Source organism: Cercospora beticola, chromosome 4, assembly GCF_033473495.1.
Source record: "Cercospora beticola chromosome 4, complete sequence".
In the NCBI taxonomy this organism is placed as follows: domain Eukaryota; kingdom Fungi; phylum Ascomycota; class Dothideomycetes; order Mycosphaerellales; family Mycosphaerellaceae; genus Cercospora; species Cercospora beticola.
Genome location: NC_088938.1, coordinates 1,303,875 through 1,328,951, shown reverse-complemented (window position 1 = coordinate 1,328,951; position 25,077 = coordinate 1,303,875). Strand labels below are relative to the sequence as shown.

General features: G+C 52.7%; 12 protein-coding genes across 12 annotated transcripts; 6 read left to right on the top strand and 6 right to left on the bottom strand.

Annotated features, from left to right (window-relative positions):
• Nucleotides 1-229: 229 nt before the first annotated feature.
• Nucleotides 230-526, bottom strand: RHO25_006158 (uncharacterized protein; the record flags this gene model as incomplete). The annotated part of the gene is made up of 1 exon (XM_023597007.2): nucleotides 230-526. The coding sequence occupies one exon, from the start codon at nucleotides 524-526 to the stop codon at nucleotides 230-232; it is 297 nt and encodes a 98-aa protein (XP_023452933.1).
• An 806-nt stretch (nucleotides 527-1,332) lies between these two features.
• LGD1 (L-galactonate dehydratase) lies at nucleotides 1,333-2,732 on the top strand (the record flags this gene model as incomplete). The annotated part of the gene is made up of 2 exons (XM_023597006.2): nucleotides 1,333-1,477; nucleotides 1,531-2,732. 2 exons carry the CDS (start codon nucleotides 1,333-1,335, stop codon nucleotides 2,730-2,732), a joined length of 1,347 nt encoding a protein of 448 aa, XP_023452932.1.
• Nucleotides 2,733-3,362: 630 nt separating this feature from the next.
• Nucleotides 3,363-4,277, bottom strand: RHO25_006156 (uncharacterized protein; the record flags this gene model as incomplete). The annotated part of the gene is made up of 1 exon (XM_065602747.1): nucleotides 3,363-4,277. One exon carries the CDS (start codon nucleotides 4,275-4,277, stop codon nucleotides 3,363-3,365), a length of 915 nt encoding a protein of 304 aa, XP_065458819.1.
• A 1,004-nt stretch (nucleotides 4,278-5,281) lies between these two features.
• On the bottom strand, nucleotides 5,282-6,457 carry RHO25_006155 (uncharacterized protein; the record flags this gene model as incomplete). The annotated part of the gene is made up of 1 exon (XM_023597005.2): nucleotides 5,282-6,457. One exon carries the CDS (start codon nucleotides 6,455-6,457, stop codon nucleotides 5,282-5,284), a length of 1,176 nt encoding a protein of 391 aa, XP_023452934.1.
• Nucleotides 6,458-6,791: 334 nt separating this feature from the next.
• RHO25_006154 (uncharacterized protein) lies at nucleotides 6,792-7,853 on the top strand (the record flags this gene model as incomplete). The annotated part of the gene is made up of 1 exon (XM_023597004.2): nucleotides 6,792-7,853. The coding sequence occupies one exon, from the start codon at nucleotides 6,792-6,794 to the stop codon at nucleotides 7,851-7,853; it is 1,062 nt and encodes a 353-aa protein (XP_023452554.1).
• A 233-nt stretch (nucleotides 7,854-8,086) lies between these two features.
• On the top strand, nucleotides 8,087-8,596 carry RHO25_006153 (uncharacterized protein; the record flags this gene model as incomplete). Its single annotated transcript, XM_023597003.1, has 1 exon — nucleotides 8,087-8,596. The coding sequence occupies one exon, from the start codon at nucleotides 8,087-8,089 to the stop codon at nucleotides 8,594-8,596; it is 510 nt and encodes a 169-aa protein (XP_023451914.1).
• A 1,534-nt stretch (nucleotides 8,597-10,130) lies between these two features.
• RHO25_006152 (uncharacterized protein) lies at nucleotides 10,131-10,310 on the top strand (the record flags this gene model as incomplete). Its single annotated transcript, XM_065602746.1, has 1 exon — nucleotides 10,131-10,310. The coding sequence occupies one exon, from the start codon at nucleotides 10,131-10,133 to the stop codon at nucleotides 10,308-10,310; it is 180 nt and encodes a 59-aa protein (XP_065458818.1).
• Nucleotides 10,311-13,043: 2,733 nt separating this feature from the next.
• RHO25_006151 (uncharacterized protein) lies at nucleotides 13,044-16,241 on the bottom strand (the record flags this gene model as incomplete). Its single annotated transcript, XM_023597002.1, has 1 exon — nucleotides 13,044-16,241. The coding sequence occupies one exon, from the start codon at nucleotides 16,239-16,241 to the stop codon at nucleotides 13,044-13,046; it is 3,198 nt and encodes a 1,065-aa protein (XP_023452898.1).
• Nucleotides 16,242-16,621: 380 nt separating this feature from the next.
• MDE1 (Methylthioribulose-1-phosphate dehydratase) lies at nucleotides 16,622-17,458 on the bottom strand (the record flags this gene model as incomplete). Its single annotated transcript, XM_023597001.2, has 2 exons — nucleotides 16,622-17,107; nucleotides 17,159-17,458. The coding sequence occupies 2 exons, from the start codon at nucleotides 17,456-17,458 to the stop codon at nucleotides 16,622-16,624; spliced, it is 786 nt and encodes a 261-aa protein (XP_023452292.1).
• A 941-nt stretch (nucleotides 17,459-18,399) lies between these two features.
• On the top strand, nucleotides 18,400-20,754 carry RHO25_006149 (uncharacterized protein; the record flags this gene model as incomplete). The annotated part of the gene is made up of 3 exons (XM_023597000.1): nucleotides 18,400-18,513; nucleotides 18,561-19,721; nucleotides 19,771-20,754. The coding sequence occupies 3 exons, from the start codon at nucleotides 18,400-18,402 to the stop codon at nucleotides 20,752-20,754; spliced, it is 2,259 nt and encodes a 752-aa protein (XP_023451917.1).
• Nucleotides 20,755-21,179: 425 nt separating this feature from the next.
• On the top strand, nucleotides 21,180-21,608 carry RHO25_006148 (uncharacterized protein; the record flags this gene model as incomplete). The annotated part of the gene is made up of 1 exon (XM_065602745.1): nucleotides 21,180-21,608. The coding sequence occupies one exon, from the start codon at nucleotides 21,180-21,182 to the stop codon at nucleotides 21,606-21,608; it is 429 nt and encodes a 142-aa protein (XP_065458817.1).
• A 273-nt stretch (nucleotides 21,609-21,881) lies between these two features.
• Nucleotides 21,882-23,655, bottom strand: RHO25_006147 (uncharacterized protein; the record flags this gene model as incomplete). Its single annotated transcript, XM_023596999.1, has 3 exons — nucleotides 21,882-23,044; nucleotides 23,168-23,549; nucleotides 23,599-23,655. 3 exons carry the CDS (start codon nucleotides 23,653-23,655, stop codon nucleotides 21,882-21,884), a joined length of 1,602 nt encoding a protein of 533 aa, XP_023451916.1.
• Nucleotides 23,656-25,077: the final 1,422 nt, after the last annotated feature.

Sequence of the window (25,077 nt, the reverse complement as noted above, 5' to 3'; positions counted from 1 at the left end):
GAGGCATCGGCAGAGCTCGGATGATTTTCTGAAATTCTTCACCAGCCTTAGTGAACAGGCGCGATCCTGATCTTGACTGAGTGCACACGCCGTCGATCTACTCGGTGCCAAAGGATCCTTGTCTGATCTCGACATTCCACACTGCAGGACGCGAGGCTCCAAATCCGTCGCGCAGTGTCGCAGCCTTTGCTCGCCAAACAGCACAGTAAGCCTACTAAACGAGATCGCGCTACTTGTTGTCCTTCTTGTCCTTCTTCTCATCCTTTCCCCTCTGATCATAGATGTCCCTGTTCTCTAATCCTCCCGCGCCTATGCCTGCAGTTCCAAGCTTCTTCTCTATCCGGTCGTGTGCCTCGTGGATCAATCCAATATGGCCCCTTAGCGTCCCCTCGATCTCGTCTGACCGGGCTTCATTCTCTTCCAAACTGTATTCGATTTTGTTCTTGAGGTATAGTGTGGCTCCGCCGGTTGCGAAAAGGTTGGCGATTCCGATGAGAAACTTTGGCTTCGTGTAGAGAGGTGCCATCTTGGGCTGATGATCCGTGTTTTTGGGGAGATGCGGTCTCGCTGCGGTCTTTACGAAGACGAAGTTACTGCCCAATTAAAGGTAGTTGGAAAGCCTGCTGTAATTGCTCTTTCTCTTGAGGGCGTCACTCCGTCATGACGACATCGATTCTGTCATAAATACTTGCTTTGATCGCCAAGTTGTGAGGCGCTTCTATCGAAGCCAATTTACCGTCGACAGCATGGACATCTTCACGAGCATGCATATGTGATTGCCATGAAGAACGAATCTACTGGGTGCTGGCAAGCTGGGAAGTTCGCATCGTTTCGCCACGCTTTCTGGCTCCGGAGAGGGAACTGGAATCGGCTTGTCAATCAACCCACGATCTTCACCTACAGAGATATGCGGTCAGTACAGTTTACGACCAGTATGGTGGTGGAGTTCGGTGTTGTTCAAGCTCTCAGGTCGAATTGCCAAAGGAGTTGTTTGTTCAGTGCCGAAACCGGAGCTGTTTAGGCTGATCTCATCGTGGCCCCAAACTGACTTCACGTCGGCAACTGCTCCTCTCCTTGGGGCATCTTTCTCCCGACAACACCCAATGGCTGACCCCTCCACAGGGCTAGTGGGGGTCTCGAATGCTGTTGGAGGTCGAAAATTGGAGCCGATGGCTTCGCATGGCGCGGCATTGCTTGTATGCTGCTTACCTGCTGCAGAACGGTACCTGATGATCCGGTACAAAGTGACAGTGACTCTTGAACTTCACTCCAAAACTTTCTTCTCCTCTTTCTTTGCAGATTTACGCGTTCACAGGATAGCTGACACTCAGAATGGTCACGATTACTAGCATCACCACGAAAGATGTTCGTTTCCCAACGTCTCTCGACAAAACTGGCAGCGATGCTATGAACGCTGCTGGAGACTACTCCGCGGCATACTGCATCCTGCATACAGACTCTGAATACACTGGGCATGGTAAGCACGAACTTGAAGCAGAGCTACAGAGTGGGGGCACTAATCTTTCACAGGCATGACCTTCACCATTGGGCGAGGCAACGAGATCGTATGCCAGGCAATCAGTGCTCTTTCAGAGCGAGTAAAAGGCAAGAAGTTGGAAGATCTTGTGGCCGACTGGGGCAAGACATGGAGATATCTCACTTCAGACTCCCACCTCAGATGGATCGGTCCAGAGAAAGGCGTCATTCACCTCGCATTGGGAGCGCTCGTAAACGCAATCTGGGACCTGTGGGCAAAGAAGCTGGGCAAGCCAGTCTGGAGAATCGTCTCAGAGATGACGCCTGAGGAGTTTGTCAGGTGCATCGACTTTCGATACATCACAGATGCCATCACACCAGAGGAAGCTGTACAAATGCTGAAAAAGCTGGAAGTTGGCAAGGCACAGAGAATGAAGGAAGCAGAGCAGAATCGTGCTGTGCCTGCGTATACCACTAGTGCAGGTTGGCTCGGATACGGAGAGGACAAGATGAAAGCTCTGTTGCACGAAACTGTGGCTCAAGGATACAAGCACTTCAAGCTCAAAGTCGGGACAAGTATTGAACAAGATCGACAAAGACTCCGAATTGCCAGAGACGTCATCGGCTACGACAAGGGCAATGTCCTCATGGTAGATGCGAACCAGGTGTGGTCGGTCCCGGAGGCTATCGAATACATGCAACAACTTGCCGAATTTAAGCCGTGGTTCATCGAGGAGCCTACAAGCCCAGATGATGTTTTCGGTCACAAGGCTATCCGCGAAGCATTGAAGCCCCTTGGCATCGGCGTTGCAACCGGAGAGATGTGCCAAAACCGAGTCATCTTCAAGCAGCTCATTGTGCAAGGTGCCATTGACGTATGTCAAATCGATGCCTGCAGGATGGGAGGCGTGAACGAAGTGCTAGCTGTGCTTCTGATCGCAAAGAAGTACGGCGTGCCAATCGTCCCCCACTCCGGTGGTGTCGGTCTGCCGGAGTACACTCAACATCTGAGCACGATTGACTACGTCGTGGTCTCTGGCAAGCTGTCAGTTTTGGAATACGTCGACCACCTTCACGAGCACTTCCTTCACCCATCGGTCATCAAGGATGGCTACTACACAACGCCTACGGAGCCTGGGTACTCTGTAGAAATGAAGGCCGATAGTATGGAGGAATATGAGTTTCCAGGCAAAGAAGGTGTCAGCTGGTGGCGGACTGAAGCAGCGAGGCCGATTCTCGAGGGCGCGAAATTCTGATAGCATGTAAGCAGACATGACTCCATATCATAGACTACAGTGAATAATTATAGACCAGTCTCCTACGTTCCCCGTCCTCTCACTTTGGTCTGAGCGTCACTTCTTCGATCTTTTGCTCCATACTTTCTGCCATAGATCAGTTGCGGCGAGATCTTGCCATCTTGGTTCCATGTAAACTGGCTCGTACAGTAATAACGCTCATCAATACTGATAGTTGTGCTCTCTCAGTGGCTGACATCTTAGAGTACAGTACCTCATTCAACCCAGACCTCCCCACGGCTGATCTTCGGGCTGATGCGAATGAAGTCCACTGTCGGCAGAGCGTAGCTCCCGATATTCAGAAGCGATGTTACCCTGACGAGGGGCCAGATGGCTAGGTATATGAGTTGTCCCGTACTCGATCTATACCAGCACAATATCACAAACATCGAGAGACACTATCTCATCATTTCAACCAATCAAAACGATAAATTACGCACGTGGTGTAGATCACTGATACAGATTTACGATAAAAAATCAACGCGCTCGTGGCGCCGGACTTTGTTGTGTTGTCGATCGGTTCGTGAACTGAGCTCCACGCTTGCGGACTTCTGCCTGAATTTTACAACGCCAGATCCACCGTAAGTCGTACTAGCGACGCTTTGTCGCCAATAAGCATTGGACAAGAAAGTGCCCTGACACCTTTCGGCCGTTCAAGGAACGATCTAGTTCTTCCAGGGACTTTTCGATCTTCGTACTCAAGCCGGCTGGTGACATTGCTGCCAATTGCTCTCGGAGTCCGAAGATGTCCGTGGTGAATCGCAAGTTCTCGTTCTCCTCAATGTGAAGCACATGGTCGCTTTGGTCGGACTGTGAGGGAGCTTTGTCGAATTGGAGCCCTGGCGGCATGATTTCGTCGTGCCAGTCTCCCGCAGTGTTGATGTGGATGCGAACGGCCCCTGGTTCGAACATGTGCTCGGGTAAAGGAATCCCGTCGAGGCCATTCACGAATCTGTCCAGCCACGAATGATCGCGGACTTTTCCTCCAATGGTGGGCTGCGTCACTGCCTCCAAATTGCTCCACCATATACGCTTCCAGATATTTTGCGCCGCTGCTTCTTCCAGTTTCGATGGACCGACAAGGATCACCGCGAACGTCCCTCCTGGCTTGAGTTGTCGATGTACGGCTTCAAGCATTTTGTCCGTCTCGGTGAAGTGAGTCATGTCGATGGCCACGACCATATCGATGCCTGCTCTGGGGAGTCGTGCAGCATTTTCGAATCTCGCCAGACGATACTCGGCATTCTTTAACCCTCTTAACCGTGTTGTAGCAATGTCCAGACTGCTCCTTTCCGTGTCCGAGACGATAACGTGTTGGAACCTCTCAGCTAAGCGTTCGGTATGCAGGCCGATGCCCGCGCCAGGCTCGTGTACGACCTCGAAGCTTCCACCGTTGCTAGTATGATATTCCCATATCCGTTGAAGAACGCTCTCCGATAGTCGTGGACGGCCCTGAGAGTACAGCCCCCAAAACGATCCACTCGCTCCTTTGTACGGGTTTGCCATCAAGGGCGTTTTCTGGTTGTGATGGAGCTGGAAAACGAACTCCGGGCATAACTGTCAAGAGCGATGCGAGAAGGGAAGGGAAAAGACACAATGGTCACACAATTTGCAGTGTCCCCACCAGCACATGGTTATCTGATGCTGCAGAATGATCAATGATTGCTCGAACGCTGCAGTTGGCCCACCTGACTGGCGTAAGCTCCACTATGCCATGCTCAAGACGGTCTACGGTCCTTGCGATCTTCCCAAGTGCCGGCTGAGGTCCGAATTTGGTTACAGACGGACTTGGGCAGTTGCATGTGAAAAGCATGCACGCTGGGCCGACTCCGAACGCGACTTCCCTTCCGTGCCATCGGCAGTCATCAAGGCATGTACATTGCCAGGCGAAGGAGCCAGGAGAGTGTCGCATCTCTGACAGTCCCTTACTGCACACTTCTCGTCGTACCCAACCTCGGGCCCTGAGAAACCACTTATCTCTTGAGAGAGAGACGTGCCTTTCGCATCTTTCTGTTGAGGATGCAGCTAACTTTTGTGCTAGAGAAGAGACGCCACACAGGCGACTCTGCTATCGCTCGTACCGCTGGTCCTCAGGTGCGAAGATTATCATTGCAGGTTTGGAGGCAGAGAAATGGCGAAAAAAGAGGAGACAAAGCCGTGAATAGGTCACACCGAGACAATCTTGAAGCTGCGTTCTGCTTCTGTATGTGCAGCTGTGCATGGACAAGTGGCCTACATAGTGCCATGCTGTCCTTGCTGTCTTCGGAGACGCACGGTCTTGTGACATGCTCTCCCTCTCATTCGGCTCAGATACACCAGCTATTACCAGGTTAGTGACGTGCACATATTTGCACGCTGTCTTCCTTCTGATGCACCGGAACTGTGAGGATTCGGTGCTGGTCGCTGTCTGGGAGCGACGAAAAAAGGCAATGCTTCGGAGCTATGGGTATCTTATGGACGACCGGTCCAGCGGCCGTCAGGCTCGTCAATCGTGGGGACTTCTCCCTCCTTCATCCCTTGCGGCGAGAGCAGACGGCCGCTACTACGGAGATGTCGTCCAGCTTCCCTCCCTCAATGGCCAATCCTTCTTCTACGGCCTTCTCCATGAACGGCGAAGCAGCAAACGGATCTTCGGCGATCCTACGTGCCGATAGCACAATCTCCTGCGCGACGTACTTCATTGCTTCTGCCAGACTTCCGTCGGTACTGTCGGCGAACTTCTCCTTCCACGTCTGGAGTGCCCCCACTGCATAGTCGGCAATCTCCTCCTCCCACAAATTGTCCGTAACGCCATCGCTCATTGCAAGTATGATGTCCTTCTCCATAATGTCGACCTTGTCTAGGACTGCGTTTCCTTCGGGTGTGTCTGGTGAGTTGGTGCCCAGCTGTCTCGGGCAATCAAAGTAGTGCCACTGCTCTTTCGTGGTGAAAACGATCTCTGGGTCTCCGTTCTGTGGCCGTACGACCATGATTCTGCAATCGCCCAGCTGTGTGACGTAGAGCACTGGGTGCTGCTTGCCCTCGCTTCCGGCGTAATGTAGCAGGGCCGCGCTTGCTGTCGTTGTTCCATGCCATTCGTTCGGCTCGGACAGAGCTTCCTTCGTCTTCTCGTACGCCTCTGTCAAGTATTTCACAGGATCGGGATCGCCTTCTCGTCCGTACATGTCCTGCTCAGCGGCTAGAGCCCAGAAATGTCCGACGAGCCGGCTCCATAACGGAGCATGTCCTCGCTCACGCTGTGCCCAAGCTCCAACTCCATCGTTTGCGACTATCAGCGACTCACTTGCGAGCATCGCATCGTCTCCATTTGTCACTCCGCGGATCATCTGCCCATCGACCTTCGGTCTCCGGTCCATCGAACGGTGGTGTGTGGACAGCGGATCGCTGAAACTGCCGCTGGGCGGGGAGAAGAAAGGCGGCGGAAATGGTCGAGAAGGTCGCTTGGCCCATCCTGCGTAGCCAGCCTCGAAGTAGTATGGGCTCTGGCTCTTCTTCTTAGTGGCCTCCTCGGGCGCTGGTGTAGTGAGGCCGGTCTGAGGGTCGCGGGATCGTGGTCGGTCGCGTCGCTCGCTGCGTGGTTGGATTTCCTGGGCAAAGAAGGACGTCGTCCAGAGGGTTCTCGTTGGTTTTCCGCCCTGTGCCACCACCACCCTCACCATCGCACGGGCTCCGGCGGTCAAGGCCATGGCGTATCGGCTGCTCGTTCAGCGTTGAGCTGAGCGAGCTCTGGACGAAGTCGTGGAAGCCGCATAACACGGCGCAGAGGCAAGAGACGTCACCTCTTCAGTCCGACGGGTCCTCAGCAAGTCCGCAGAGAAAAGGTCGACAATTCTTCACCGCGATCGTGTTGGGAGTACATCAGCAGTCCGCCGGTGTCACTTTCGGCTCGGATGACGCGTGAGGTTTATTCCCGGCATCTTGGCGCGTACCAGTGGCGTGTATCCTTGCCAAGTGAAGCAGTATAGTTCACGTCGTCCGTGGTCCGTCCGTGCCGCCCGCATCAACGACACTCTGTCCACCATGCCTGGCCAGGATGATGACCTCCTCGCCAGGCTGAATGCACTCAAGCCGTCGTCGGTGAAGCTGGATCCTGGTGATCCAATCATCGACATACAATCCAGCGCCCCTCAGTCTGTAGAGGACAAACTTGCAGAGAGACTAAAAACACTGCGAGCTGGAGGCAGTCTCACACCTACCGGGAATGTCAAGTCGACGAACAGACAAACCTCTGCAGTTGCTGAAACAACCGAGAGGAAGTTGCACGATGAACCAGACACCGAGAAGGATCCCATCCGGAATTGGCAGGACGACAGCCACGAGCAGAGTGTAGATGACCTCCTGGCTGAACTTGAAGCAGATGGACAGTGGAAACTTGATCCTGAAGAGCCCAAGAATGTGCAGTCTCTGCTCAAGGAAGCACAGGAGTCGCTCTCCATGACTGCTGAGCCACTTTCCGGTCCTCAAGATGAGCACCAGATCGATGACAAGGTCACCTCGCCTGCAGAGGATGACGATAATGCCGCTCCGCGAAAGAACGAGGATGAGCAAGATGAAGAGGATGCCGACGAATATATCGCGCGAGTATTGGCTGAGCTCGACATCGAGAAGAAATACGGCGAGGCTGTGAACGATACGGAGCCCAGCGACCACAATACTTCCGGCGAAGGTGGCAATACGCTCGACTTACCGTCTACGCCATCCCAGCTCAAGGATGTGCCTGTCTCTTCTGAGCATGAACCACCCTCATACGAGGACAGCGAGCTGGAAGCACGATTCTCCAAGCTCGGCTTCGATAGCCTTGGTCTGCCTTCTACGCCGACCTCTAAGCCATCATCAAAGCCGAAAGTCGTCGCCTCAGTCAAGCCCCAGACCAAGTCGAGTCTTCCAACGTATACAGATGAGGATATCGACTCCTGGTGTTGCATTTGCAACGAAGATGGTGAAGTTCGGTGTCTCGGCTGCGATGGCGACTTGTACTGTCATGCTTGCTGGTCAGACGGCCACGGAACAGGACCTGGCCAAGAAAGAGGTCATAAGGCTGTACAATATAGCCGCAAGCCTCCGAAAGCTGCTGCCGCATGAGACTGTTTGTGTGTTGGGTCACGCCGGTTGGTGATCATCTTGCTCGTGTGTTTGCATCCTCGCGTGGTTTGGTCATGGAGCGGCGTGGCCAGGAGCATATATCGCCCGCGAATCTGCACCGGAGCCTTTCTTGCCAGCATCCAATCAACCACATACTTATTGGCTGCAGCGCGAAGTCCATCGGTAAGACTTGATAAGCCTGCGTCCCGAGGTCCTCTGCTCACATACCAGACATGCGTATCCTCCACCCTTTCTGGCTTTCGACCAATGCTTTGCTACTGCGCCTGGTCACAGCATCGCCTCTCCCAGATATATCAGAGGATGCCGGACAGGCTGCCGGGAAAGTTGAAGATGCCTACCACGAAGCATCCGACGGCACAAAGAATGCTTTCGACTCAACCAAGCACTTCTTCACTGGAGATCCTCAGCCGGCCCCATTGCATCTTGCATCTGGACACCAGTCTTGTACTGCCACCGACAATGTGTTCTTCATCTCGTACTCCATCAACATTGGCTCCAACTACGACGCTGCGCGATGCGAAGTTCTCAAGCACAAGCTCAAGCAAGCAGAAGATGTCAGCCATTGGCAGTGCGTCGATGATAACAGCGATGGCGCTGCAAAGAATGGCAGGGGCATGTACAGGCTGTGGTTCAATGCCGGAAGGAATCGAGGCCACGGACTGAGCAGGGCTCTGCAAGAAGAGTTCAAGGAGATCAATGCCTTCAATTGTCCAGGCTGGTAGTTGCTGGGCGTGGTCTCCTCTTCTCAAGACTTCTCCCCAAAAGGAGAGTCCCTCGCCCTCGTGGCTGATGCGGTCTGTCCCAACACTGTAGAGCATGATGTCGAGCCTGCTCGTTGGGTGTGCCTGATCACTCTTGCTCGTGCCCGGCGAGTTTCCCACAAGTCATGCTCTTTCCCTTGCGATGGCGAGTCCTTTGCTTCTTTGGCGCTCAAGGTCTACTCGGTGCGCGAGCGTGGCTTCTGCTATGCCCGGCAGTGCTAAAGGAACGCTGTCGAGCTCTGGTTGTGGTATCCTCGAGATACCTTGCGCCGTTCGAAGCCGTTTTTATGAGCTCAAGACCGAGCTTGGAAGACCAGACGAACGCTTGGTCCTGAGAGCAACGCGAAGTACCATCAGGGTGTTGTTGACCGACAGACAGCGAGCCAATACAAGCTGCGTTGTCAAATGTTCCTGCTCCTCTCCAAGTTTCCAAGCTCTTTCCAATCGGTTGTCCAAAGCTTTTGGTGGTTTCGGAAGCGCTCTGTTCATGTCGTCGGTACAGTTCGAGTGGTGCATCGCCATCTTCAGAGCCCTGCGCTGCGGTTATCCCACGTGCTGATGCTTCTGTGCTGGTGGCTGTTTCGCTCGGTGGGTGGATGATCGTTGCTGGAGGCGTTGATGCTCTGGGGCAGTTCAAGACGAGACCGGAGGCTGAACGCTCGTGACTCCGCCGAGGCGATTGCCTCTTCTCATGGTAGCTGTAGATGGTCCGCCGTAGGGGCGTCGTCGGTGCTCGTGACCACATTACCTCGTTCACTCGGGGCTGGGGGCTGTCCGCGGTCAGCTTTCCGGATGCCCACTGTTGCGGACGGTCAACAACGTCGAATGAGAACACGATCGGATGACGAAGTGCTTCATTGCGGCTTCGCGCTCTCATCGATGAACCAGCGCTGGTGTCTTTCAGCTGTTTCTGCGCATCTTCGCTGTGGAGCTGTGGCTATCGATGTGATCCTCTAGAGCTGTGCCTGCGGAGCTGGACGCGGCCTTGAAGGTGATCCTACCGTAGGACAACACACTTCCTCTGGCTGATGTTCATGATGCATCGGACACAGACAACGTCGTATTGTGTAGCAGAGGAGGATCATGTCATCGCGGCCGGTGGACAGGCCGGCCTCGTGTCTGCTTCACTTACGGAATGTCGAGTCTCGAGGACCATTGGACCGGCACACTGCTGCTACAGATGCGTCCTACTTTACGTTCATGTCGATTTGAGCAGGCTAAGAACAAGCTGCCGCTCCGACTAGGACTATTGCTTGTACAGCCCATCAGCGAGAGGAACGCGTACTGTGAGGGCACGCTAGCGCCTTTAGCCCCTGTCAAGCTTGTCAAGCCGTGTTGTTTGGCCGCCTTTTCAGCTTTCTTGACTTCCACCACTACAACAATATTCTGCGCCTTCTCAACTACACACACGGCGCCACAGCACAGTTATCACACATTCGCCTCTGCGCCACCACCGCACACACATTCACTCCCGCGCTACAAAAGCAACCACAACATGTCTGAAGTCGACGCCGCCGCTACTGAGGCCGACTGCCATGGCCCGCTCTGGTTCCTGTTCGTCCTCTGCCTGACTTCCTTCTGCGCCAAGCCACTCGAATGGCTCCACAACTTCAAGCAGCGGCGCGAGGAGAAGAAGTACGCCGGAATGGCTACTTCCAGCCCATTTTCCGTCTGATCCGTAAGTCTCCTGCCTCCATATTCCGGCCTGGGCTCCATACTGACGCGCAAATGAGCAGATACACACAACACTGAGGCATCGCAGTGAGGAGGCTTGGCGCAATTGGGCGAACCAAAACGCTGGAAAGTGAGGGAGGGAGACAGGCAAAAATAGCAAGTGAATGAAAAATTGCTACAAAAACACGTGACCGTCTCGAATTTCTCCACTCTCTCTGGCTTTCCAGACTGTTGCAAGCCATTGAGGGTGCAAATGGTGCTGACCAGTCGCAGTCCTTCGGGCAGGGATGAGTACACAGGACACGCTTGCTTCTGAATTACGGAACGACTGGAAGCCAACAGGGTCGGCAAAGCTCGAGAAATCGATCTCTCGCTCGAACAGAAACGTAGATTGAATATCTGATGTCTCCAGTCATCCGAGATCCTCTGAGACAATAGGAGTAAACATGGCCAGGATGGCTGGAGATCTGCGTGGCGGAGAGACTAGATTATGGTACGTCTGCTTCCGAATTTCAACAGGATCGAACGGCATTGGAGCTCACGAAGCTGAGAACCTAAACCGCTCGCTCATAACAGAGGAACACTTCCGCAATTCTCTTGTCTCTACTACCAGAAGACGCTCAAAGGCAATAGGAGGGAAGACAACGCGGAACGGGTAAATATGTTCGTGGTGGAGGCGGCGGGATCATGATTTTGTCTGCTTCTGAATTACAGCGCAACTGAGTGCTAACAGGACTGGCCACGCTCGAAAACCCGATTTGAGATTGGAATCGAGCTGCGGAATAGATAATCCTCTCTCTCCAACTGGTGACGCCACTTCGAGCCAGCGGGACTACAGATGGATCGGGACGCCTATACAATATTCTGGCGGAGATGAGTAGAGCCTGAGTTGACTGCTTCTGAACCCAAACAGCGCAGGATGCTGCTCAGACGAAGCACGCTGAAAATGGCGACGTCTCGCTCGTCTGGAGATATCACGAGATCAGTGAAGGTGTACTTCACTGACCAAACTTGACACAGCTGGAAAACTTCCACTTTTTTCGAGAATGTGAGTATGCTTTGCTCGCCCACGGACAGATTCATGCAGGCATGAGGTGGACCAATCTCACTTTGCTGGAGCCTGGAAAGGGTTGTTCGATACCGAAACATCACGAGCTCAATTGCGACAGATCTCACCCAATTCTGGACAGTCGTGCAGCATTTTGGAGCCGTTGGAGACAAGGAAGAGGTTGTGTGGTGGTGGTGGTGGTGGGCAACGTCTAGAAAGCTTGGAGAAAAGTGGTGGAAGTTGCGAAGACGCGAAATACATGCACGAGACGTACTCGACACTCAGCTGGTGCAGCTTCCTTATACAAAGATGAGATCAATCGTGACGACACCGGATCCACGCAGAGATCTCAAGAGAATCCTACTGAGTTTTATGGGCGGGAAACTACTCCACAGATCTTATTTCTCCAAAATATCCTCTGCCTCGAAGCGAGCGTGGTGTGGGACATATCAAAACAGCTGCAGCCTGGCAGACGGAGAATGAGAACCAGATCCAGGATGGTCGATTGGCCTGGCTCTCATGATGGCAGACTCCAGCGACTCTGATCAAAGTGCTACAGACGACGGTCGGCTGAGCACAGATGGAGCGAGGGATCAATCGACCGTTGAACAGAATTGCCGAGCTTGTAAAAAAACATCGCCGCCACCACCACAATGCTGATTTTGATTGCTCAAGATGAGTAAAGCTCTATCAGGCATGATTCTCGGCAAAGCTGGATTGCGACCATCACTTGCTCTTCCTCCATGCCACTGGTGTAACTGCATCAAGGAATGAGTTTGCGCATAGCACGGCCCGGCATGCATGTATTATTTCGCCGGTGCATTGTTGCATGCGAAGGACCAGCAGCGTGGCCACCGTCGACCTTGGGTAATCTGCATCAACGTCAATGTTTCCCAGTACTATTCATCGTCGGAGCCGCTCTGTGTGACAATGGTACGGCGGGTAGATTGTGTTGCATAGAAGAGTAACATCGTCGATCTTTCGTTGTCTCCAGGAACTGAGTGTGGTATAAGGCATCAGATGTAACCACGAGCGTTATAGGCCATGCCCCGCTGTGCCAAAAGGCCCATAAGAGTGCCCCGTCCACTACCAAATATCTCCTCACCAGACGGCGGGAGCGTGATTAACAATGAGAGTGAGTCTGAAGCACAGGACGCGAGCCAGAGAAATTACACCAGCTCCAAGGCATTGCAGAAGAGCCGAGGCGGCAAAGCTGGCCCTTTGGAAAGGGGAAAGCATATTTCCTATACAGAGACCAGAAGGTGACGACTCATGACCTGACGACAATGGGCGGGTGTGCCATGGCTTCTCATCCGCATCAGCAAGATGGCCGGCAAACGCAAGTCCTCTACAGGCTGCGTTCTCCAAGCGTCAGCGTGTGTCGATCGAAGCACTGCCACCTGCTCAACCAGCAGCTTGCTTTTGTGGACAGCCAGACGATCGAGGATCAATGATCGGCTGTGAAGCACGCGAAAAAGGCATTCACTTCTCATGTGTTTTCTCGACTTCCAGTGCATCCGTCGTGGTACCCTGACAGAACATCAGGATGATCCAGGTTGATAACAAGCGCTTGAAGGCATTGATGAGCATGTGGAATTTGCAATCAGCAACATGGTAAACATAGTCAATTGTGCCACTGTGCCTGATAACGCCATACTAAAGTCTCAATCAGCCCTCGGGAAGCACTTAATCGTCTTCATCAGATTCATATTCCTCCACATCCAAACCTCCATAATACCCGCCATGCGCTTCGCTCATGTGACTGTAAATGCCATCCAAATCCTGCTCCTTGCCGCAGAAGAAACACCAATGTGCCCCGCAAACACATTCGATGTGATCGCAGCCGCCGGCCTTTTCTGTCATAACGCCACAGGCAGGGCACTCCTTTCTGATATGCTTCGGCTGAGACCCAGAAGTGGCTTTGGCTTCCTCACATTCCTCGCAAGACCAGTTCTCAATAGCATCTGGACTTCCTTGCGCACAAACTCGTTCCATGTATTCTTTGGAGGTCCCGCAGGTGATGCACCAACCGTAAATCCATGTCCCACTATTCTCCACTGCGGATTTGAGTTGACTGACTGCGTGGACACCGCTGCGGTTGCGAGCGAGAGTCTTAGTCGTTGGCATTCGCCTGCAGAAGGGGCAATGTAGCGCGGCTGTATTGAGAATCTGGCCTGGTGCATTGAGCCCGTACCAACCGTTGAGGCATTCGCCACAGACTCGTTGCTGGCAGCCAGAGCGGCCGCATGCTGGCAGAAGGTCGTTCTTGCGCTTATCACTGAAGCAGAGTGAGCAGGTTCCCGCTTCGGTGCGTCGCCTGTTGACCCAAGAACGTAGCTGTTCGACCAAGGCCGGAGTGTTCTGTACGAGCCTACCGTCGAGATAGAGCTTGAGATCCGGTATATCTGGCAGTATTTCGACGTTAGAGCAGAGATTGTCCAGAGGTGCTGCAGCCGATGCGACTTTGTACAGACTCTGCCCTGAGAAGATTTCATCAATGAACATATGCTGTTTAGCTTCAATCAGCCAGGCGTTGCCATTCTCCGCTCGCAGGGCTTTAGCAGTAGTCTCGACATCCACAATAGTCTCTCGTCCAGCTTTGCAACCCACGCAGAGAAATTCCTGCAGGCTTCCAGAACGATACTCTTCGGGCCAGATCATGCTGCTGAGGCATTTCGTGCACTCAACTACAGGCGCATTCCCGCCCAGGAAACGGCAGTAATGACATTTGGGCTTGACGTTGAGGTCTGACACAGCATAGACAACATACTGTGCCCGACAGTGATTGAGGTTGCACTGAAACCATGCCGCGTCGGCTTTGTCACTATCTCGTTGCGTGATCGCTCTGGCGGCCGCTGCCTCTTCTGTCTCCGGGTGGTCTCTGAGGTAGTAGCATATGCCACATAGGCTATCGGCAGCCATGATCGTGACTGAGCAATGGCAGTGACATGATTTGCACATGACTGTTTGGCCTATTGGCATCATGGTGTGTTCCGCAGTCCAGGTAACCTTGGCAGTCGACGTGGTTTCAAGATTCAACTCCAGCATTTTGTAGTCGATCAGTCGCTCGAAGAGTTGTCGGTCGCAGCTCTGAAGCAGACCATCGCAACTTTTGTCACCATTTCGATAGGCATCGTCTGCATCGATAAGCAAAGACAAGCAGTTGATATTCCAGGTCTCAGGAACCTCGAGATTATTCCACCTATCGCGCCAAAGCAGCATCTGCTCAACAGCAGGCTGCATCAATGGCTGCACGCCCAATCGAATTGTCAATGCTGCAAGTAGGGCGGCACTTCGGGCTCCCAACTTCGTTCCAGGAACAACGATATGAAGCAAGATGCTCCAGAATGTTCGGCCATGCTCTTTGCGAGCGAGAGAAAGTGGTATCTTCGGCAGCTGAGCAGCATCCGCATGCGCAATGTGGACAGGCACATCATCGGCATGTTGGATGAATGTGAGTCGTGTCAGTACCTTGCCCAGCCGCTTGAGCACTCTCCAATCGCACGCTCGACCAATGTCCAGAAGTTCGTCCCTCGTGAACTCCGTGATTGGGCGCTTGTCATCGTCATGGCCATTAGAAATTTCGAATGCTAGTGTGGGATCAAGACAGACGCATGGATATCTTCGGTCCTCAGGAACGTCTTCAATCATCCCCAGCACTTCGGCAGAGTATTCGTACGACTGCTCAAGCCAGACTTTCATCATTTCACGGCCCTCAACGTTCCTGATAGCTTGAATTTTATTACCGAATGCGTCAAGGAGAGGCTGTCGATTTTCGTTTTGTCGGTCGTTACAAAAGGTTCGCCAGAGGCTGCCGAAGACTGGGTTCAGACTCATTGTTGTGACGTCGGTCTCGATGATCTCACGCAGCTCTTGTACAACGAGCATACGATAGTGCTCGTTAGAGAGGTACGTACTCGAAAGATCTTGCAGTGATGTCGCTCGCTTGTTTAAGCGCCTTTCCAGTAACTCAGTGGTCAACTGAGCGTATTCAACAGTGTTCGATCGCCCGAAGCACACATCTTCCAGGTTGATGAACCGTCCCAGTGCAGGGTCCTGCTCGCTTTGGATGTCCATAATTCCGGCTGCATCGCGATAACATGAGAGTTGTGCTCCGAGAGGAGATGCCACAGAGCCTTCTTTCTTTACACCCATCCATGCAAGCAGTAAGTCGATCGTGATTTGCGAAATGTTTCGCGCGCTTCCATCGGTGAGGTGGATGCAAGCGCCTCCTGTGACAGTACTCAAATACTCAAAACAGCCACTCTTTGAGCTGCGTCCACTGATGACACTGATGACCTGAGCTGACTTGCTACCTTCACGTAGCAAACGGGCACCTTGGGTCCAGTCCGTGAAGATGTGGCCATTGCCCCCGTAACTGCCAGGTTTGAGCAGGGCGTCTCTCTCACGGGCATTAGCCTCGAATCTTTTGAAGTCCCGGAAATGAGGCGGAGCATCTGCATAGAGAATAACGAGTGTGTTCGCTTTGGACCGCATGACCTCGTGCGCTTTGGCGAGACCAGTCTTGACTGCTTCTGGCCAGCTGCGACCTCCCACCATTCGTAAATTGCGCGCCATTGCGATAACATCCGGCTGGTGTTTCATGGAGCCGACTGTGAGCCATTGACTCCATTCAAGTAGCTGTCCACCAGTACAGTCGTAGTCCCGGTATGCCAGTATTCCAATGCGTGCGAAGCAGTTTGTGAGCTTCGAGAGGGCAATAATTTGTGGTAGCGCTTGGTTCAAAGCGTACAGATAGGAGCCCATAGAGGCCGTAGCATCGACCAGAAAGAGTAGATCATATCGCTTTGCGACCACGTCGGTCGCGGTCCCTAGTGATTCATCGTTGGCCACCTCTCGCGTCGGCAGCATTTGCTGTGCCATGTTGAGTAGCTTGGACATCTCTGCCCTGCATCGCTCGAGGTAGAACGTTCTATGCGTAGATATACTGGAGGTTTCGAGTCATGTTGTGTTATGAGTCGATGTTCTCTTTTGAGATACCGCCAGGCTGCAGCAGCTCGCCAAGCGAAATCCTGTGAATCCTGCTCAATGCTGCTTCCCTCGACTCATCTCATCGAACACATGGATGCATGAATGTGCTTCTGTCATGCCAGGGCAACACTCAACGTCATTGCATACCTTTCGCTGGAAGGAGAGTGCGAGAGAAGTGGACTCTACCATTACAATCAAACGCTCTATTGCGCCGTCCATCAGCAGCATCGTTCGGGTATCATCTCTAACTCACATTGACTCACTTCCGCACGCTACACCCATTTCAGCCCGAGCTTGTGCATTTCCACAGCGAGCTGGAATAGGTAATCCAAGCTCTCGCATTGTGTCTTCGCCTGCGCGACATCCTTGCCCCAGACATATACACCATGTCTCTTCACCAGGATAGCGCACGTCTCGGGCCATTGCTTCATCGCTTGAGACATGCTCTCTTCCAAGTCTTCTTCATGCGCTGTGTTCTCAATGATCGGAATCTTCATTGTGTCAAAGTAGCCGAGATTGCCCAGCTTCCTGCCACCTTCTGCGATCTCCTGCGATCCAGTGCCTCCCCGAGAGATGCCTTTGATCTGTTCAATCTCTTTCATCGCAAAAACATTTCTGTTGTCAGGGTCTTGTAGTCCAGCCTCGCAAATTAGTGTTACCAGCACAGCCCATTGAGAGTGGGTGTGTATACAGGCGCCAGCGCCACGATTGGTGTAGGCGGACATGAAGAGGGGAGTGCATGCTGAAGGCTTGAGAACCTACCTTGCCGTCAGCGACGGAGCACTTATCCATGGACAGACAGCACCTACCTGTGGCCGACGAAGGTATTGCTTCGTTGCCCAATCCATGACGAAGATGTCCTGAGGCTTCATGAGCTCTTTCTGCACGCCGGACGGCGCAAGGTATACGCGATCGCCATGCTTGATGGATATGCCGCCTCCCGTGCCCGTCACCCAGCCGTGGCCATAGAATTGAACGCAAAGAGAGCAGATGTGATTCGCGGGGTGGTGGGGATCGGTGGAGGTGATCAGGGCGTCATTTTCGTTGGCCAGGGCATGTTCATCGCGGCCTCCGTTCGAGATCGTGTTCCGCTCTGCTTCGGATGCCATGTTTTGCGGGAGAATCTTCTTCGGCTGGACATGAATTGGTCACCAATGGGTCATCTCGTTGGAGAGACGGGAGTCCATTTTCCGGCGAAAGGTTGTTCCGGACCCGGTCCAGTTCTCACCTCGCGTGGTCGCCATCTTAGAATGTAATGATCATAACCAGATGCTCCGACGATATACTATGCTGCAGGCACAAGTGTTGCAGTGAGTCAGTTCGCTTGGGAACCGAGTGACAGCGGCATGCATGATTGTGGCACAGCAACACAAGCGGATCTCTCACAATTGCATGGACTTGTAATGCCAGTCATTGGCAACATCAGCCGGCGCATACATGATGTCGTCCTGAGCATGTGCCTCGCTGCTCACTCCACAAGCCAGCGGAGCCGGGCTCACGGCTTCTTCACTTCGACAGATAACGCCAAGGGAAGGCAGTTGGGGTGGGACCGGAGGCCAGGCCGGCTCGAGCTGTTCGATCTTCTCCCAAGACAGGCCATGCACATCATGACAGTGGAGCAGCCGGCTGCACGTCTTACGATCACAGGTCGTAGAGCCGGCATTTGCCAGCCTCAGAGCGAATTACATGGCAACGATTCTATGGGACTTGTGCCACTTCCGTCGTGACGATCGTATGGCTCAGCTTCCGGGCCTTGCTCCGTGTCCGGTCTAACGCGGTGCACTTCGCCGCGCAGGTATTCAGCGAAATTTGCGATTTGCTACCGCTACTCTTCTGCCATACTCTTGCTTCAGGGAGTCCTTCTCGGCCACGCTTTTCCGGATCTCTCGCCACGATGCAGAACAGCTAGTATACCATTCTCACTCCGAGAACAACAGGTCGACATCACATATACGTCACGCCGGGATCGAAACATAGCTCACTGCGAATACCTCACGCCTCTCACGTCTACACGGCAATCGAGATGTGTTGTACTGATCGCCCCGCCTCCATGGATGTCACCTCATCAGGTGCGAGGGCACCAGAGCCAGACCGCCTCCTGCAGAGCATAAAGCGGCAGACGGTCCCTACAGCGTGCCACAATTGCAGAACCAAGAAGGTCAAAGTACGACAACTGTTCCTCCTTGCAGCTTCACATGTTGACCATGACAGTGCGATGGACGCCTACCGTGCGCTTACTGTGCACGCCGATCACTCGAATGCTCATACGAGAGCACCCTGCCCAGCGAGACACCACAACAAGCACGCAAGCGAAGGCATCAGGAGCTAGCGCAGACAAATGAAGACTTAAAGCAGCTCTACGATGTTCTTGCTGGAGAAGATGAAGCCAAAGCTATAGAGATCTTCCAGCGCATACGCCGAGGGGACGATGTCGACTCGCTCCTAGCCTTCATCCAGCATGGCTCCATCAATCAAGCCACTTCGACAGCACTTGACGAAGTACCACGCCGACTCTTTCTGTTCAACCTGGTCGAATCGACAGCCTCGCTGGAGGAAGTGGCAAGCACTTCCCGTTCGGTAATCACAAATAAACGCATCGCATTACCCTCTCTAGAATCATATGAGCACCTGCAAGACAAGATCGTCACTCTTGACCACATGAGCGGCATATTGACTGAAGCGAATCCAGGGGCTGCTATTGAAGATGGGGCGCCAGTCTTTGAAGAAGAGGAGAATGTCGGTCCGCCATATTGGGTGCCGGCGCAACCATGGCTTGACGACACGAGTGATCAAGATGCGTCCCACTTGATATCTGTTTTCTTCTCCTACCCAAATATCTGCTGGCGTTTTGTGGAAGTGAAGCCATTCTTGAAGGCTATGCGCAGTAAAGACACCAAATCACGATACTGTTCGCCATTATTGGTTAACGCGATGATGTCACTGGCAACTTTGAATGCAAATATCGACCAGGAACCGACCGGCGCTGTGGAGAAGCAGAAGTCAGAAGTTGGTGCAATGTATCACAAAAAAGCTCTGCAGTTGTGGGCGAGAGCGGCGTCCGAACCAAGTGCAACAAACATTCAAGGGCTTTCAATACTGGCCGTGGACAGTATCATTCGTGGCCAAGACCGGCAAGGACTTGACCTGCTGAATGCAGCCTGCGCATTGAACGGCAGACTGCATGTACCAGCGCGAGATGGTACACTGGGCAAAGACGATCAGGAATATTACCGAATTCGAGGCTGCATCTGGTGGATGACTGTGCATTTGGAATTGACATGCAAAATGGGCCTTATGCTTGGTGGTAATGGTACGGATTGGAGCCGTGCGCCTGAAGTGCACGAAGTGCTACCAGACGCCGTGTACTACTGGGTAAGCGCAGAACAAGTCAATAATTATGAAGTATCTAACATTGCTACAGACAGGCTACCCCTTCCGTACCGAACCGATACCGTTTCGTGCCAATTCGCTATTCGCACAGCAATGCCGATTGACACGATACTTATGGGAGGCTACAAATATTTTGATCTGGCAAGCCAACGAACTCGACGCACATCGTGAGCATGCGACAGTGGTCCGCAAACTGTCAGCGCAGTTGAAACAGTGGCATGAGAGTCTGCCCCAGGAGCTGGACTTCGGCGCAAAGACTCCACCAAGCATCTACGATCTACACGTTCAATATCACTGCGTTCAGATGGCGATTCATGAACGCACTTTCATGCAAATGTTCGGTCCGATGCGCGACAGAGTACGAGACGCTGAAGATTTGACGGGCCCAGAGAATGAACAAACGAAGGCTTTCCTGCGAGCACAGGTTCTGCAGCATTGCTATCACGGCGCGTCGCTCATTCGGACTTTCCGTGAGGAATACGGGCTAAAGTGTGTCTCGTTTGTGCTTCTGAATCATTCTATGATGGGTGTCTTCATATGCCTCAACGACATGCACGCGAATCCCCAAAGAATGGACAGCCGCGCAGGAAGCCAACACGGGCCGGTACAAGACACCATTTCCGCACTGGAGGAGTTCTTCCGAATACTGCTGGCAACAAGTCGGAAATGGAAGCTATCTCGCGGACTGGCCCGGAGTTTCTATCACACTGCTGTGGAGGAGTTACACGTCAGCTTACCAGATTCGATTTCTGAGATGATACGGATGATGGCTGGTAGCTCCTGGCAAGGCTCAGATCTGCAGCAATTGAGCGCTGCAATCTACCCAAATTGGAGTATGCCCTACGTGCGCAACACGAATCACGTCGAGGACTACAGGATGGGAGATATGTTGAAGAAGTGGGAACAATGTAGTGCGCCACAGTTTGGTGTTGACTCGTCTCAGCATAGCTCGATGCATTCGCGAAAGAGCTCATCGAGCGGTACGACTAGTTATGATCCTGTGCGCGATCGATGAGTTGGGATGTGGGCGCTGAAAGATAGTTGTGGAGCTTCGAGGGTTAGACTCGTTGTCATTTCGCTATCTAACACTAATAGTAGTAGAGAAAGCATCAACTCATAGAAATTATCAGCGTCTCCGGTTTTCCTGCTGCTGGTTTCCTTTGAGCTATTGCTCTGCAGCCAATTGTTTCTCCATCCTATTCGCATTGTACTCATTTGACTGGCTTTTCATGTGCCAGCGGTGAATGCATTTGCTCTCACATCAACACAAAGCCATTGTTCCCGCATGACCATTCTTTCACCATTCACTCGGGTTTTCAGCACTCCATATCTTCCTATCCTCACAGACGGCTCTAACAACCCAAACACTCTGCATCCACTCCGACGCAGATCCTACAGAACAAACACAAACCAATATCGCCTAGCCCAAAATCAATCACAATGCAACCTACTACTCAATTCAAGACCGACGACCTCATCCACCCTCTCCTCGGCGCCTGGGCTTCTCTCCTGGACCTCGGCCGCAAAGGCGACGCCCACATAGTCGAGTCCCTAGCAAACGACATTCTCAGACTAGGCCAGTTCTCCTCAGCTGTAGACAACATGCTCGAAGCCGTCGGCATCGAAGATGAGCATCGTAAGCAACTCGCAAAGGACGGATTCTGGCGTATTGCTTTTGGCGAGCGTGTCGCTGTTGCTACGAAGGAGGAGAAGCGTGAGATGGCTGTTGAATACCTTGTCAATCTGTCGGCGATGCTGCTGGAGAAGAGACGTGCTGGGCTTGAGAAGAGGGTTGGAGAGGTTGGTGAGCGGCTGATTGGGCAGGAGGCTTTCGAGGCGAAGGTTGTGAATAAAGTTGATGAGCAGTAGTGTGGTGAAGGGAAGCACGGCCGATGCTGGGTGACTCTGGTCGCCGTGAAACCACGGCCTTATTTCTTTACAGGAGCGAGCGAGTTTGGATCTGCGACCATCAGCTCGAGCATCATGAAGGGCAACAAGCAAATACTAGTGGAGCGAGGAACTTGCTTCTTCTTGCCAACAAAACGCATTAGTGTCGTGGATGACACGCATGAAAGTAACGCACAAAATGCAATTATCACGTAAAGTGGCATATATAAATTCAAGTCCGGGAACATCAGCCGTCTACAATTTGCTAGTGTCAATTTCCAGTAGTTTTCGTCTGACCACTTTCTTCAACGCATTCCTTGGGATCTCGTCGCAGAACACCACACCTCCCGTGGGAACCTTTTGACTCGAAAGCTTCGTAGCAACGAATTGGACAATGTCTTCTGCACTAACTTGTTGTGTGCGATTTCTCTTCACCACATAGGCTCTCACTTCCAACTCATTCTGATCATGCTTCGATGGCACCGGGCAGACTGCCGCATCTTCAATCGCTTCATGTTGCATTAGCACATTTTCGATCTCCTCTGGCGATACTTCTTTCGATGCGACTTTGAAGATCTCTTTGTAGCGGCCCGTGAGAAACAGTTGGTGCGTTTCGGAGTCCCAACGTCCTTTGTCTCCTGTGCGGAACCAGTCTCCTGACGGATCCTTGAGAAAGGATGATGCGCTGGCTTCGGCGTTGTTGTGATATCTGCTGAGAACCTGTACGGAGCGAACACAGACTTCGCCATCTTCGCCAGGCTGTACATCAATCAGTGTTTCCGGATCGATGAACCTCAGTTCAACACCCGGCTGAAGACCACCGATGAGACCCGCTTTAGATAGATCAGGTCCAGGCCCGACAGCAATACCTCCTGCTTCCGTTGTGCCGTAGACACCTAGGAATTTGATCTCAGGGAAAGTCGCCCGGAACTGGTGAGCAGCAAGAGGGTCAATAGCCGAGCCTCCCACGCTGACCTTTTCAATCGTCTTCAGATCATTCATGCTCCGTGTGCCACTTTCTATGCATGCAATGAATGGCCGAAGAAAGCGCGGAGGGAGGATAAGAGACGAGATCCTGGCTTCGCGAACTATATCAATGAGTGCAGGCATGTCTCTCATCTCCTTATCAAGGGTGACATGAATGGTCTGCAGTCCCAAAGCTGCTTGGTGATAATTCCAGTGACTGGAGGAATGGTAGATTGGAATCCAGATCACCGCTTGTGTTTCGGGCCCGGAAAAGGGTCCCTTGCTCCTTTGATCGACTCTGAGGACATGTGTGTGGTGTGAGATCTCACCGGCTTTGGGTGATCCAGTCGTGCCACTACTGAACATTCGATATGCCATGATCTCGCGAGGGTCTTTGTCGACATTCGGATTCTGCCATCGATTGACATCTGTAGACATCAACCCACTCATACCTGTGCATTGCATGAAGTGTTAGCACTGCTGTCCCATATCTATGGTGCACTGCTTCTTTCCTGAATTTGCGATGGCGAAGAATTGTGGAGCCGACTGTGCCTTCGGAGAATGGTCGTACTTACTTGTACGCGAGCCGCTGTAGACCTCTCTGCCAGGAGGGTCGTATACGAAGACTGCCTCATCTGGAATGCCCACAGACAACGCAGCTTCGAGTGCGAGGTCCAGTAGCTTTCGGCTGGTGAAAAGGTATTTGACAGAAGCGGTTTTGAGCTGATGTGCGAGCTCGGCCACTTTGTGGGTGGTTTGAATCGGACAGAATATGCAACCCGCAGCGACGACTGCGTCTCCCAGGGCATAATAGTAAATGTCATTGTCCGAAAGAAGCCCCACGCAGTCTTGATATTTCACGTGTGTGGCTTGCAGTCCAGCAGCTACGCTCTTCACGACTTGTACGTATTGGTTCCAAGACATAGTCCGCCCAGGCATATCGGCATCGAACGCGAGCTATGGAAGTCAACTTCACGGCCTCTTTCGTAGAACAAGCCATACTGACCGGGAGATCTGGATCATTGTGAGAGGCCGTCGAAAGAAGGTAGGTAGGCCAATCCATCTTGGCTCGTGTACCTTACTGGTATAGAGAAGTCTCAGTAGAGGGACGCAATGTCTTGACAAGATATATATGCCTGGCAGCCATGACGGGCGATCAACAACGTGACGTGTAGTTCATGGGTTAGAATGAACTTTCTTCGAAGCCGGTTTAGACGTTGATAAAAATGAGCCTCGAAGAGTCTGTGCAAAGGACTTGGACACGATATCGGCACTTTGCAGCCAGGCGGTACCAGACCACGTTGTCAGATGCTTGATTCGGTGTTTCTTGTTAGATCAGCCAACGTGTAGACGACACTGCCGAAAGTGTCTCAGTAGATGTTGGAAAGCCGTTTTGTCCGTAGATCGAAAACAACGTTTGTCCGTTTCAAACGTTGCGGCTAGACGGCTCGTAAGTTCATGAGCCTACGACAAATCATCAATCGGGCTTTCAATCTCACCGCAAGTACTCCCTATTCCGCCGCGCTTTTCTTGCGATGCAGGATATGCATGCCTGCGGGCGTGCCGATCTGCTCATGATGCTGTTGGCTTGCATGCAGCAAGCTTTGATGGCCATCGCCGTAACTCGTATGTTGATTGTTCAGCACAAAGCCAATCTTTGCGTATGCTTCATATCCTAGCAAGCAACATGCGAGGAATGCCGGGCAGGCTCCCCGTGGACGGGAAGTGGACGGAAAGGAAAGGGCTAACGCCAAGCCGGGTTATATCTACCGACTTCACCTGCCACTCAGGACCATTACTCCAAAACCTTACTGCTATCAATGCTATGTTTCAGCCCCGCTTTGCGGTGAGGGCCTCCTTCATCGAATGCTGTGTCCCGATTTGTTTCTACGTGGACCACGCCGTAACGCCTAGAACACGAGCTACAGAAAATATCCTCGGAGCGATACTGCCAGCCTGCCCAACTTTACAAACCTGAGTTCACTGCCTGTCTTTCTCAGACCGGCAGTGAACGTTATGTAGGATGCTCTAGGGGTATCTGGAACTAAGTGAAAGTTAGGTGAGCTGGAAGTCCCGGTAGTGTGCGCCTGCACACTTATATGGAGCCGCTTTCTCCGAGGACGTGAAAAGGAGGCAATTCTCTGCTGTGGACCAGGCTTCCGCCTGAAATGATCACCGATCCAAGTTTTAGCACATGTCACACAGACTCTGGCTACTATGTGCGGCGAGCGACAAACAGGTCCCGCCCTTAATGGATGGATCCACTACAGATTACCCACGCGATCACGCAGCGATGAAGCTTGCGGCAGTCTACCATCGCCACCACCTGATGCGCCACGAAAGATCGGAATCGGGACCTCAATACTGGGTCATGCACATACGAGTCCAGATTGGGACAATGGATCATGCGTTTTAGCCAGAGTTCGCGCTATGAAGGATGCATTCTGCCAGTAAGCACTAAGCATGCTGCAGCAATTCCCAACCA